Source organism: Fragaria vesca, linkage group LG5 (genome assembly GCF_000184155.1).
Source record: "Fragaria vesca subsp. vesca linkage group LG5, FraVesHawaii_1.0, whole genome shotgun sequence".
Taxonomy (NCBI): Eukaryota; Viridiplantae; Streptophyta; class Magnoliopsida; order Rosales; family Rosaceae; genus Fragaria; species Fragaria vesca.
The window spans coordinates 15,368,418-15,383,499 of NC_020495.1; the positions used below are offsets into that span (position 1 = coordinate 15,368,418).

Genomic DNA, 15,082 nt, shown 5'->3' on the forward strand with positions numbered 1-15,082 from the left:
GAGAGAGAGAGATGTTTGTTAGTTACAGTAATGGATGGCGAATCTCAGATATCCAGGATCCCGGATGGCGTTCTCTGACCCCTCGGAACTTCTTTGATCCCACCATGTTTTTGTTTTGACAGAGTTAGAGAGAAAATTGACTGAGCTAGCTAGTTGGGGAAGGAGAGAAAGAGGAGTTGGTGAAGTTGATGGAGTACGTGTGTGTCTTTGTGCATAAACCCTAAGGAAGGAAAATGAACCCAACACACGGGCCCCTATATATACACTTCTATGAGACTATATATGACAGGCTAGTTGACTGCTACTTGAGTTTAACTAGGGGTTTTTATCATGAGTAGGGTACCGGCGTAAACAGTCATACCTAGACTTTCAAAGCAATCAACTAGGTACTAATTAAAACTTACGTACAAATACGCACCAATTAGGTACTTCGGTCAAATCTCTACGACCATCTTTGAATACATATATGAAAAAATTATTCATCAAAAGTAACGGTTACAAAGCAAATTATTCTCATTGTGTTACGTACAAAAGGTAAACGAGATTTGCATCCACATTACAACAATTAAAGCTCACTTGAGTACACAGAGCAAATAAGAACACTCAATTTGCGAGGGTTTGCATCCACATTACAACCATTCAAGCTCACTTAATAAGCGAGCCCATAATCTAAGAAAATGGAATCATAGATTATAGGTAAATTAAAAAGATAGCAGAAAACATAAAGTTCTTCTTACCACACCAGAGCAGGAGCATATGGCAAAGATTAAAGTTGATAGAAATTTAAAGAATCTCTTTGTCTTTAGAGCTAGGGCTAGGAGATTTCGGCACAAACCCAATGCTTTGAGTTATAGCTGAATCACCATCCTTAATTTTTGAAGGTTTTTTTTATTTCTAGATACAATAGGGCGTCCTCTCTTCTTCTTAGTTCATGTTGGATGATCTGCAAGTTCCACTAGCTAGCCCTAGAGACTTGGCAGAGAAGTTAGAGAGGAACTCTGATAGAGAGGCTAATTAGAGAGGATCTATTTACGTAACATATAAATTATAATTTCTTAATACATTATTTATTCAAATATGAGACTTCATAAAAATAAGAATTACTTTCATAAAAAATAAAAAAAAATTACTCAATTTTTATTATTTATTTCTTCTTGAAATTGATTTCATCAACAACTTTTTTATATTGAAAAAAATGGGAGTAAATCACATGTGATGCCCAAAAACCCAGTGTCAAACATGTGCCACCAATTAATAAAAATTTGACATGTCAATCGATAGCCTAACACCACTGGAACTCTGTTAACTCTCACTTAATTTGTTTTTTAATTGTAAGAATAATTTTATCTTTTTCTCTTTCTTTTTCGTGATTCAAGCCCATCGCTATCTTCTCATCGACATTGTTCCTTCTTCATCTTCATTGTCTCCTTCCTGCACTTCGTTGCTTTAAATCCATTTTTCAATTTTCTCCCATTGCAATCAACATCGTCCATCTGTGAGGCTAGAACACAACAGCAAAATATAAATGGATCAAGCAATCCACACTTGTGTAACAATTTTCCCTCATCTCCACTAATACCCACACTTATCACACATAACGAAGAATGCAACACCTCCATATTGTTGTTGTGGAAGAGGCAACGAACAAAAATTGGAATGGGTTTGCAACTGGCAACAAGAGAGCAAGTTCAGTTGAGTGCTAGTAGGTAGACTAGACAATAAAAAAACTGTGTTTAAAATAGTGGAAAATTTTGTTCCTCAGAAGTTAGGGGCACGTAGTTTTTCTCCCTGAATGCAGGGTTTTTGTGAGTAAAAAACGTACTAGTGTTATATCTTTAATTTACAGTATTTGCATATTTATATTTACAACTAAGTCTCACAACAAACATGATATATAGCCTACTCTTTGCTATCCTTGTCTGCGTGATAGAGAAAGAGTTGTGCGAAGGTTCCATTACGTACACGGGTGGGGGGGGGGGGGGGGGTTGGGTGGTGTGTGTGTGTGTGTGTGTGTGTGTGTGGGAGTATGGGAGGAGAAGACGGTGGAAGTAGGTGGTGGAACGGTGGCTTCTGAAAGCTCCCTGTTTTGGTTGCTGGTTTTGCCCCGTGCAATGTTTGATTTGACGATTATGAGGTTTATCATGATCCACAGGACCTTCAAAGATTGAACGATATCCCTAACGATATCATTTCCCCTTTCTAATCTCTATAAATTGGGTTTAATTTGTGATTATGTGGTAATATTTGTCATTGAAGAGGTTAATCTCTATGCTTCTGCAAGTCCGCAACAAACCCAACACCCTTTGTTACAATCAATCCAACAATCTTGCCATGGATTTGGAATTTTTATCTATATAAAAGAGAGACATTGTCAGGACCCGCCCCGAATTTCACCATGAAACCCGAAGTAAATTCTGCGGGGACCACCTTTAAGGAAAGTTTACCGAAAAATCAGCATAACCTCCTTTGAAAATGGACAGCCCTTTCTAATAAAACCTGCATACACTTCTGATAAACCAATTCCAACCTTAAACTCCTGGAGCCTTCGTGCTCCCCAAAACATAACATCTCCCAAATTAATTATTAAACTAAATAAAATCGCACAACAAACAATTCAATAGTTCAGAGCAACTCTATTAGGGGAGAAATGGACTAGAGTTATAAATATGAGCGAAAGCTATACTATTGACTATGCCTCTTCTCCATGTACGCCCGACCCCAACTAGGCTAACCTATACACTGGGCATTTTAAAACGAAGGGCCCAGGGGAAAACATTTGAAACACGTTAGAGTGAGTGGACAAAAATAAATTAACGAATAAAATATTTATGTTTCCCCAAATCAATTTCCAAGGAAAATCGAATGCATGCTGCAAGCGATAAAACTTTTATCTCATAAATATCGAGCCTCTCAGGCTCTATAATATATGTATGTATTTACACACGTCCATACTCCCTATATAAATTCATGGGTCTATATAGGGCTATTACGCTCGCGTCCAACGCTCACGTCACGCCTTAATGCGGTGCTACACTACGCCATTAAGGTGGACAGACGGGTGTATAAATATGTGCTTATACCCCCTATATGAATTAAACACTCATATAGGGCTACTCCGCTTGCGTCCAACGCTCACGTCACACCATAATGCGGCTATATGCTACGCCATTAAGGTGGACAGACACATAGGGCTAGCTAGCATTTATATACATACTCTCTCATAAATACATATTTATATCCACCGAAAATCCCATTTTTGGTAACTCTCCAAGAGAAATAAAATCGTCAAAATAAAATGACGTCAAAATGCTCCACAACATTAATTGTTCATCTATGAACTATAGCATGTATTTTATTTAAAACAAAAGTCCACTCACAACTCTAGGCATAAGCCCGACGAAAATCCAAATCGCCACTCCAGAGAGATCTCCTCGAACCCTGGCACAAACATAAAATTAATTTCTCAACTAAGAATCCAATCTTTACACAAAATAGGCAAAATTAACCGAGAGCCACACTCACGCTCATCATTGCCTAGCTTCGATACGGTCCACACCTCAACACTAAAACCAGCAGCCTTAACTACACCCTTCCACAGATTATACGACTATAATCCAACGGCCGGATTCTACCTTATTAATCTGCCAAAATTACCAAACTTCGGAAATTCATAAACCTATCCAAAACTCATCCAAAAATTCCATAATTCATATCAATAAACTCCCCGTAATATTCCACACTTAAAACCCTAAAAATCTCCCAAACAGCGATGGCGGCGGCGGCGGCCGGAGGCCGATTCCGGCGACCTCCAATTCCTATGAAATTTTGACAGAATCTTCCTCTCAACTCACTCTACAACTTATTTAACTAGCACAACACCCAAATCCAAGCCTAACAAGGTCAAACGAACGAAAACATTCAAAACTCCCTAGAACTTTAATTAAACATATCTCCTTATCAAGACCGAATTACATCGATTCCTTTTGAGGAATCACTAACCTTCATGAGAGCTACAAAATGAGCTAAGAATCACGAGCTATGGTGGCTGGAAATCGGAGCTCCGGCGGAAGGGCAGCTGGACTTCCAATGGAGATTACCTCCTCACGGCGACGGTGGCAGCTCGATGACCTGCCCAGAAATGAAGAGGAGAAGGTGGTGGTTCGATGGGGACCGGTGTGGCAGACGGAGTCGGTCGGACGACGGCGGTCGGAGCTGAAGAAGAACCGGAAACGGGAGGTGAAGAGAGGGTCGGGAGGAGGAGAAGAAGAAGAGAGAAGAGAAAAGAGAAAAAAAAGAAAAAGAAAAATGGTTTGGGCCTCCCCAAACCGGTCCAACCCACAATTATACCCAACTTCAAAAATAAAACACCCCGAAAAATAATACCCGAATAAAAATTACCTTTTACTAGCTAAAATTTACCATTTTTACCGTCGTCATATTTTTCTCCTACGAATAATCCTCCGAGCATAACCGTCCCCGAAACCCCTCTAGGAACCAATTAAACTATAACTTCAATGACGGAGACGGTAAAATTCTTATTATAAACAAGCTAGTAAATAAGGTAAAAATTTAAGGGTCGGGATGTGATAAACATAGAATCAGGATAGAACTGATGAGAGGAAAAATCTGTATCTGAACATGATGAACTCATGAACATGGAAGAGAATAGTTGGAGTGGAACCTTAGGCAGCGTTCGGTATAGTATTCAAAACCAGTTTTCTGTATTACAAATCCTAAAACAACGCAAGATTGTGTTCGGTGCAAGAGAATCCTAAAACAGCAAAAACTCTATCTTAAATACAAAATCGTTTTTACTCTATCTTTTCTAAAACAAGAGATTGACATATCCACTATTCTCTGAAAACTGAATGCTAAATTTGTGGAAACAAGGGATACTGATTTGAACGAAAAAAAAAAAAAAAAAAAAAGAAAGAAGAAGAGCGGGAATGAAAGGCGGGATTGCACGGGCGGGGCTTCAATTTTTTCTCAATGACTCTGTATATTCGTCGATCCCTTCTTATCTGAGAATCAAATCTTGGTCTTATTCATCGTCTTCAAGAAACAGAGTTTGCTTTGACTATAGGTATTGAGTCTTTCTCTCAATGTGAATTTACTGCAATCCGATCTTCTCCCTATTTTGAATTTTACTGAATTTGCTTCCATAAATCTTCTTCAGGATACAAAGCTTTGTTTAGACTGTACTGCACTAGGTATGAAGACGCCCTTCCTTATGAATATAAGATTACAGTATCGTCGTTCTTATTCTGAATTTTTCTGCTATTAATCCCTATTATATTATACCCAGCTTCGTATATAAACTATTTAATCCACAAAGTTACCTATAGCTCATTTAAAAGTTGTTTTTCATATGTGAATTTTGGACGTTTATGATATACCTATTACAAATATGTCTAATTGTATGATACATGAGGGCTTTTGAATAAGTAAATGGTCATTACCTGATCATTTAGTTATTTCTTCAATTAATAATAATCACATATTTTATGAGACATACTACGTCATATAGTATATTAAAATTTTCTTATCTTTATTTAACTCCGTTGATTTTTAAGGGAAATATAGTTCTCAACTGCTCATGTCGGCACCGGCATAGAAGCCTGCACAAACTTTGTAACGACCCTCTCATGCCATAACAGGTGTCACTAGCATCTTCATCAAGCAATAGCAGGTGTCACTACTTTTCTTTTGCATTGTCCGAAACACATAGGAAAGCTAGTAAGCTACTGTACTTTTGCTCTTCATTTTTACTAAAAAAGAGTCCTTTGATTAGACAAGATAATCCAGCAGCAGACCAAATCAACTGTATAAAGAAGAACTGGAATAGTAGATTAATTAATAATTCCAATTTGCATCAAAATTAATAGAGGGGAAAAAATACAATTCCCAGAAAATTATGCATCTGCTACACAGAAAGAGAGCAAGAGAAGAGATATGGAAGGAAGACGATAGATCCATATATAGCTGCTTGCATGCTCTATGACTCTATATCTCATGGACAAAAGGTTCTGCCCAGACGAGCCCTGTGACTCGGAATCTTAAAATGCCTAATCCTTCCCTCTTGTTCTCTCAAATACCCTTCACAAAGAAACGCTTTGGAGAATTTATCCTCGACCACTCTATCCACATCATGAACAAACACATCAGTCTCACCCTCCTCTCTGTTCCTCCCCATCAACCCCGCCGTGTATATAGCACTCATCCGACCAGGAGCTCCATCAAAGTACCCTGTAGGCGCATCCACCATGATCAAATCCCACTCCATGTCGTACACATCTCCCGGCAAGTTCTTCAGCGCCAATGGGCACTTGGAAAACCTTGGATCACTCACTGTCTTGCACTCTTCCTTCGAGCCATGCTCGAAGAGCTTCTCGGCTTCATGCACTTTGGTGTCGTACACGACGTGGTAGGATTCCAAGTTGGGGAGTCGTTCTTTGATCTGGTCGATCCAGGACTGGTCTTCTTCTAGGAAGACGGTACGGCCGCCGTGGTTGAGAGCCGCCCACATGAGGCTGTCGAGGCCTAAGCCGAAGACGAGGAAGTTGCAGGGGGCCTTCTTTGCTAGGATCCTTGCTGATACTGATATTTCCTTGAAGGTTTGCTGCGGGGTGATGTTGGTGGTGGCGTAGTGGATGAGGGCGTTGGCTAAGGAAGGTGGGGTTTTTGTGCATGTAGGGATGAAGGGTACTTCGAGCGATGGACATTTTGGGACTTGCTGAGGTTGATCAGATGAATTTGAGAGGTGGGTTTCTGAGATCGTGGTGGATGATGATGGTGGAGTTTTTAGAGGAGATGAGAGGTTTGATCGGAGTATTAAGATGGTGAAGAGGAGGAGAAAGGAGCAGAATAGGACAATAAGCTTGAGATTGATGCCACATTGAGGTTTGGACCTCATTTTTTCTGATGTGAGAGAGAGAGAGAGAGGGGGAGGGATCAAGTGATATAGTTTGGTTGGGACTTGATGATGACGAGAGATAGGAGACAGAAACTTGAAGATTCCTGTTTTTCTAGGAGGAAATGGTGGTACTATGGTACTTGAGAAACATATAGAGCGAGTAATGATCAAATGTCAGAAGGTTCATAGTTTCATACTAAGAAAATGAAGCTCAAACTACCGAATACATGAATTACACAGCAAGGCTTTGTAGACGAACAATTAATTAAGGAGTCAATAGCTCCTAATCATGGATAATTGGTTATAAGTTGTATATAAAAATGGTCCTTTCAATTTTATTAAAGAGGAGTGGCTTGTGAGATAGGCAAGAGTTATTTTTTTTCAAAATCTTCGTCGTAGAAGTGAAGCAAAAGTTGGGTCTTGATCAATTCTTTGGCCAATGGCCACACTACCATGACATTTCGGTTGGTAAAGATAACATGGTTGGTATATCTGCAAGTGTTTGTTGGATTTAATCATTATTGACATGTTTGTTTATATTGTGCAGATGTGATATGTTTGGAGAGGTTGAGGCACCACGATGTTGATGTTCATGGTCAATGATAATAGTAATAAGTAATGCGCTTCATTGTGCTGGCTCTCCACTTTTCTTTTTTTTGTTTTTTTACCCAATGTTCTATTGGAATTTACAGATTTTTTTTTTTCTCTTGAACAAAAAATTAACATTATAACTCACATTATACTGAACAGTTCAGAAAATATTTTTTGTTTTGGTTAAGCGGGACTAGGACTAGATCATCATCCTAAACCGAAAATTTATTAAAATAATAAAAAAATACACAAATTCGGGGGACCAAACCAAATCGGACTGAAGGAGATACCTAATACAGTAGTACATAAAAGAAGATGACTAGGTAAATACAAACTATAACAGAAACAATATAAAACTCATTGAACCTATCTAAATCTGTAAGCTATCTGCGCATTAATATCCTGACAAAATACAGAGGTTAAGAACAGGGGAAGATTGAACCAGATGTGTTCACCAACATGGGATGCACCATAGTTGGCAAGAATATCAGCTGGAGCATTCCCCTCTATAGATGTGAGAGACCCGAACCTGTAAATTTCTTGTCATTACCATCCCGTTAGACCATTTTGTGCGCAACCTCCAAGAAACAAGTTTTGGATTATGATGCCCGTGAGCCGTGTTCTGGTTGCTTAAGTAGGTTAACTGACAATTTTAAGGTCATGTCTTCAAACCTCGCTATCTAGCATCTGTAGGGTGTCTGAGTTATTTAATAAAAATAAAAAAAAGTTTTGGATTATGACAATAATGTACCATCAATGCAGAATCAGATTCAATCCAAATATTATGCCATCTGCTCAACATTGCAAGATGGATGGCCTCAAAAGAAAGCTAAACCTCAACATATAGTGTAGAAGAAACTCGCACTACTCTAGCTAGTAGCAAAGGCATAAATAAAATTACCTTCAAAATTACGCATAATACCTCCAAACCCTGCATTGTCAGTATCTCTAAAGGAACCATCAATATTAATTTTCAACCATGAATGAGGAGGAGAAGGCCACTGCACCGCAACAAACTTTGGAGCAGATGGTTTGAGCTGTGACAACCTTAGGAATTCAAAAATGGGAGTAGAAGAAAGGCCAGTGGCTGGGGAAAACGCCAATGCTGTAGATCCCTTAAGAGTCACAAAAAAGAAATGCTTGAAATTTGCCAGCATGAAGTTACCTCCCTCATGTAAACTAAGGTAAATAGTTTAGAAAGTTGAACAAACTGATAAACAAACATGAGGCTTTTATAACTTTGAGAAAATTCTTGGCTTGGAAACCTAGCAAGAAATTTGAGCCTATAAGAATCTAACCTCACAAGTCTTTGAAGCCCGGGGAAATCGTAATATAAACTTGTGCAACAATTATTCTTCTTCACTATGGCAAAGAGTTGGATGACTAGAGATGGCTAACTCATTTAAAAATTCACAATGCCGCAACAAGTAATTTAACACCTTCAACTATTCCCGTCGCTTTTTGAATCCCTTCATGTGGATTTTCTTGAAGTTCGACGACAAGCAAACATGCACAAACTCGGACGGTGTGAAAGACTGAAAATTATACAGCGTACCCGGGTGCGCGGCGCACCCGGGTGTATCCACCGTCCATTTTGACCCGCAAAAAAAAAAAAAAAAAATTAAACGGTGGAGATGACGGGTGCGCCGAATAGGCTCTCGTGAAAGACCACTTCGGTAGTCCATATCTGTCGTCGAGTCTGAAGACAAAATATTCTAGGTTTGGTGAGTTGTTGAGAAACTTGGTTATATATTTCCAATATGACTAATGAAAAAGGCAAAAGCTCCAATACGCCTTTGTATGTAAACGCCGAAACGCTGTTTAAACGGGAGGGTACTATCGTAATTTTTAATGAGCTATAAAATCTGTTTTAACTGAGATAAAATGAAAGGGAATAATATTACTTTATGCATTTATAGTCTGATCAAGTGGGAGACCTCCCTACCTCTAAAAGTAAACCATTATACGTGTTGATTTTCCCTACCCACTTGTTCAAAGGAACTACATATGAAACTATTGAGTATCACCATGTGGAGAAGCACATGCTTTTCATCAGAAGTCCAGAACCCATTCTCATATTCCCTTCCTTCTATATTGCTCTGATAGGAGCCGTATAGTGATCAGCTTAGACTTCACTGTTCCTCTTGGTATGCCCTTTCAAAGTAGTACCCGCCAGCCGCCGCCTATGTCGCCGCACCTTAATAAAAGTTGAAAACCCTGATAGAGGCACTCCCCTTAATCACCTCAGTCGACACAATCGCCATGCAGAGGAGGAGCGCCGTCGCACAAAGAGGCCTTCTAACCTTTTTGCCATGCTCCTCCTCTTATTTCCTCCTCGGAGGGGACCGATTCTCTTTGGCTGATGGCGTTGGCTTCGGAGCTCTTCGCCGCGCTTGAGGATTTTGACCAGGCCGGTGAGGAGGATTTGGGGTACCTGAGCCTTGTGGACTGGGGAGGCGGAGGCCATGGTGGTGTTGGGACGGGCTTGGGGATGGGCAGGCGGGTTTCGGGGGCAGACCTTAAGTCTTCATTTGACTGGTCTTTGAGAGAGGGAGAGAGAGAGAGAGAGAGAGAGAGAGAGAGAGAGAGAGAGAGAGAGAGAGAGAGAGAGAGAGAGAGAGAGAGAGAGAGAGAGAGAGAGAGAGAGAGAGAGAGAGAGAGAGAGAGTAAGTAAGGTAGGTTAGTAAGTAGGTACGGTACGGTACGGTTTAAACGGTACGGGTAAACGTTTAGGGTTAAAGGTTAGGGGTAAAAACGTTTTTACGGGTACCCGTTAAACGGGTTACCCTAACGGGTAACGGGTAACGGTTAACGTTTTAACCCCGGTACGGGTTTACCGTTTTAAAAGGTTAACGGGTAACCCCTTTTTAAACGGGGGTACGTTTAACGGGTAACGGTTTAACGGGTAAACGGTTAAACGGTTTAGGTTAAAACCGGGTTAACGTTTAACCCGGGTACGTTAACCGGGTTTAACCGGTTACGGTTAACGTTAACCGGTAACGGGTTTAAACGGTAACCCGGTACGGTTTAACCCGTTAAACGGGTTTAACCCGGAAGGTTTACCGGAACCGTACGTTAACGGGTTTAACCTACGGTAACGTTAACTACGAACGGTATTACCGACGTTAAGTACGCGAACGTACGTACGTACGTACGTACGTACGTACGTACGTACGTAGTACGTACGTACGTACGTACGTACGTACGTACGTACGTACGTACGTAGTAGTAGAGTAGAGNGAGAGAGAGAGAGAGAGAGAGAGAGAGAGAGTCAAAACTAGTTGGCTGGGGATAGGGGGGTTTGATTTTTGTGATAGGTTTATTGATGTAACGGCAGTTAGTTGATAATTTTACTTATATACCCTTAAGATTCAAATTTGTGGCTGATATTTTGCCACGTGACGAGAACCCCACATTGACGTACACTACTCTGGCGTAGTCCAGCGCTTTCCATGAAAAAGAATCAACACCAACTTGTTCAGTCAACTAAACGTTGTATGGAGATCCGTAATTCTTTCTAAAACCGGCCAGTTCTAGTGTACAAATCTTTAACACCCAAAAGTCCTACTAAAAGCTGAGTCATAGCAACCTTAGAACACCCAGGGAAGTCAATTACGACTCTGTTTAGGGATTCTGGATTCTTTGGTATATAAGCGAAGTACTGTAAGCGTTCCCTCTTCTTCAAGTTTAGGTTTTCAAGCTTTGGGGAGTTTATTATAACAGATGACGAACGAGCCTTAGTTGATAGGTCGATTTCCACAGTTAGCTTCTACAATTTAGGTGTAGAGATTTTGAATAACGAAGTATTTTGCCGAATCATAATATCTCCACGAATATCAAGATCTTCAAGTACATGATAACCATTAGTAATAAGCTTTTTAATGTGTGTAGAATCTTGATAAACTAGCGAAAGGCTTAGGCACCTGAGACTTGATGAAACAACCTGATGTCAGAACATGATAGATAATACGACGGTGATCCTCATTGTAATAAAAGATCCCGAGACAAGACAAACGAATCATTTGGATGTTGGACCAAGTAAGCAATGAAAGTGCACCATCAACAAAATTTGCAAACCTTTCTATGTTGTTGTAAGATGTTCTATCAACAAAATCTCTCTTTTGCATTCGATGTTTAAGGTGTTGTTGGATTTCCATACATTGTTCCATCTTCGAGATAGAACGATAGTATGCTCAGATTCTATTGTTGGAAGGAAGGAGATGTCACACCCCAGACCCGGTGTCGGTGGTTTCCAAGTACTTAACACCGAATCCGAGGCGTGAGCAGGTTAAGTAAAAGAAAATAAAACCTAATAGCGGAAAGCACTGAGGTGAATGTGTGGTTTGACTGCGAATGGTGTGGGTATTGTGTCTCCTGCAAAAGAACCAAGGTAGGAAGACCATCGTAGGAAGAACAAATTAACCCAAGATTGATGGCGTACAGTGAGAAATCAAGTCTCGTCGTAAACATGCTATGAAGGCTACTCTTGGTGTAACATCTCGGAAAATCGGATTTCTATTTTTAAAAGGAAAAATTATTTTCGAGCTATTTTATTTGAATTTCTGTTATTCTTTGAATTCTTTGCGGTTTTTAAAAATTATTCAAATTTTTTTAGTTTGTCAAATTTTGTCTTTCGAGCCCATAGGATAAACTAGACATCATTACGTGTTCGTAAAATTTTTCGGAGCATTAATTGGACATTGGAGCTATTTTTAATGATTTTTGGAAATTGGTATTATCCAAAAATTAATTAAAAATATATATTATAGGTCGGTTTAATCGGGCCGTCGATTTGGGTATGCATATAGATGTGGATCAGTTTGGACAGCGCCAGACTGGGTTTTTGGTCTGGCGCAAGGCCGGTGTCCATAGGTCCGTCTCGTCGTCCCCGTCCTCAAGGTGATCTTCGTTTTCGATGGGAATCTCCGGTGAGAGAGAAAAGGAGGAGAGAAGGCGATTGGGTTTCCGGTCGAGTTCGTGATTCCGGCCACGGCGGCGAGCGTGACCGGTATTGGTAGCTTCCTCTCGTCCTCGTGGTCTTCCCTATGTACTCAGTTTTTTCAGAAGAGGTCGGGAGAGAGAGATTCGAAGTGGAGAACTTTTGGGATTTTCCGGCGAGGGTTCGACGGATTCCGACGACTTCTGTGTTCGACTCAGGTATCAATCTTCATCCAGTCGTCGAGCTTTACGTTTATGTATAATTGGAATTGAGATTGGTTGGGTGTTGAAGAAGGTGGATTTTGGGCAGTGACCACCGTGGGTGACCACTGTTCACGGCGGCGGCGGTAGTTGTAGTTGTGGTTTCTGGGTTTGGTCTATGTTTAGGATGAATATTAACTATTGAGTTATAGTTGGAGTTGGAAGAATCATGATTGTTGGAAGGTTGAAGTGTATTGCTGGGATTAAGAACAAGTGTTCCTATCGCAATTTGGTATTGATACTTGTATATTGATTCCATAAATGGTGTCATGAAACTTTGTTTTCAGATTCGTCGAAGAGGAATGGTGGATTAGATGACAATTCAGAAATGGTATCAAGGGTAGATATTGGCCGGTGGAGGAGTTGATTGTTATATTTGATTAACTGAAATGGAAGAATTGGGTATTTGGAAAGGCTAAGTTATTTTGCTGGGTTGCTTAGGAAGTTTGAGAGCAGTACAAGACTTTATATGGATTTGAAGTTTGGTAGTTTTAGTTACTGTGCTTGAATTTCAAGTTGGAGAGGTGTGTTGACGAATTGGGAAGTACGGCCAACTATGATGATATGAACTAATGTATAATGGTGATTGTTGGACTTTTGTGTTATAGTGGAAGCTGCCGTATATGAAGACATGTTCATTGTGAATAAGTTTACAAGTTACTTGTTATGCGGGTGTAAAGGAGAAGACAAGAGTGATCATGATTTAGAGAGGAAGTAATTAAGAGGATTTGGGTGTCCTTAGCAAATTCTGAGGATCTTTGATCGTATTTGGTTTGAAGTAATTCGCTGACTTTCTTGGAATAAGGTGATACGTGGATCGAATGCAAGTAGCAGGATTCCGAAAGCAGAAGGATAAAGATTTCAAAATGCGTGTCGCAGTGTTACTAATTTTAGCTAGCGTCGGAAGTAGCGTTTGGAATCCAGGTAGGGTCTTTCTCGGGAACCTTTATTTATATGGATAATTAGTTTACAATTGAAATTAATGCTTGTGTGTCATTGAGTGATTAACTCTTGATTGTTATTGTTTTTGATAAAAGTATGTGTAATCGGTGATTTATATAATTAATGTTATCGCTTTCTATAAAAGCATGTGTTGAATGATATATTATGAGTATTGATATTTGTTGCATTCATAATGCATTGTGAGGAATTGTGAGATTAGTGAGATTGATGATTATGGAGAGATGAGAATGAGATCTAGAGAATAGATACATTTTGTGTAGTTGAGTTTCCTCATGGGGCATCCAAGATCTATGATTAGCCCACACGTGCACATGTTTGGGAAAAGTAGGCCCTTTTGATGACGGACATCGATAAAAAGATCTTATCGGGTTCCGGGTTGGGAAGACCATAAGTATAACAAGACGACTAACAAAAGAGGTACATGTGGTGAGATATTACTAATTTGTTAGGTCGTATATTTGAGACATCTACACGGTATGGGACGTGTAGGCTCATATGTCTTTGATGTATTGACTAATAAGCCAGTAATCGAGCGGAGGAAGTTCATTTGCATATATGCATTGAATTGTTATTATTTATATTTAAAGTGTTGTTTGTTATTTGATAACTTAATTGGCCCTACTGAGCGTAAGCTCACCCCTATAGAATTTTGTTTAGGTTCCTAGGCAGACACGTCTTTCGAGAAGTCTATCTGTGACGTTTAGTTAACTTGTACAAGAGTAGAAGAGTTACAGAAGATTAGAAGCCACAAGACCTATTTTGTTTTTGTAATTGTTTTGTTATTTGTAAACGTTTTATTTTTTTTATTTCAGAAAAAGTATTTGAAATTGTTTTATTTTCTTTTACTTTTTTTGCTCACGCCTCGGATTCGGTGTCAGGTGTTTGAAAGCCACTGACACCGAATTTGGGGTGTGACACTTGGTCACGGAGGCATAGATGGCGTTGAGATGGCGAGGTCAAGCACTCTACATAGAACGGAAGGCCTGTGACGTTGGTGAGCGGTGTGGGTGAGGTGGAGTGTATCATAGCAGGCAGGCGGGTTTGGTTGTGTCATTTCAGCCTTGCTGGGCTTCGGTCGGACACAGTTATATATTTTGGCTCCTTTGGGATTTGTTTTACTTTGGTAGGGCTTTTCTTCCCTTGTCCCATAGTATGTATTTAGTTTAATCGTATTTGCAATAATTACCTACTTTGTTAGGGAGCTATGCCTTCTAGGTCTTAGTAGTGTCATTAATTCTCGTTTACTCAACTTATCTTTGTAGTAGTTATAGCCTATAAAGCCTCTTTATGAGCATGGGAATGTCAAATAATTAGACCTAATTTGTATATGTATCATTCGTGCTATTACCATAAACATTTTATTTATTAAAATAAAGGGCTGGTGCGGCTGTCATTACTCATTAGTGAAACTGGTAA

The 15,082-nt window shown here is 39.7% G+C and overlaps 1 protein-coding gene, 1 non-coding gene and 1 pseudogene across 3 annotated transcripts in view; 1 reads left to right on the top strand and 2 right to left on the bottom strand.

Annotated features, from left to right (window-relative positions):
* The window catches only part of LOC101298521, a 20,796-nt pseudogene extending 20,690 nt beyond the window's left edge, over positions 1-106 (bottom strand). The window contains exon 1 of the transcript XR_184811.1: positions 27-106. The product of XR_184811.1 is annotated as a TMV resistance protein N-like (transcript). The remainder of the gene's footprint in view (positions 1-26) is intronic.
* A 5,717-nt stretch (positions 107-5,823) lies between these two features.
* LOC101315053 (glucuronoxylan 4-O-methyltransferase 2-like) lies at positions 5,824-7,188 on the bottom strand. The gene has a single exon (XM_004299825.1). It carries the CDS (start codon positions 6,911-6,913, stop codon positions 6,011-6,013), a length of 903 nt encoding a protein of 300 aa, XP_004299873.1. The 5' UTR covers positions 6,914-7,188; the 3' UTR covers positions 5,824-6,010.
* Positions 7,189-12,326: 5,138 nt separating this feature from the next.
* LOC101315344 lies at positions 12,327-14,732 on the top strand. The gene is made up of 2 exons (XR_184688.1): positions 12,327-13,627; positions 14,545-14,732. It is a non-coding gene; the product is annotated as an uncharacterized LOC101315344 (transcript).
* Positions 14,733-15,082: the final 350 nt, after the last annotated feature.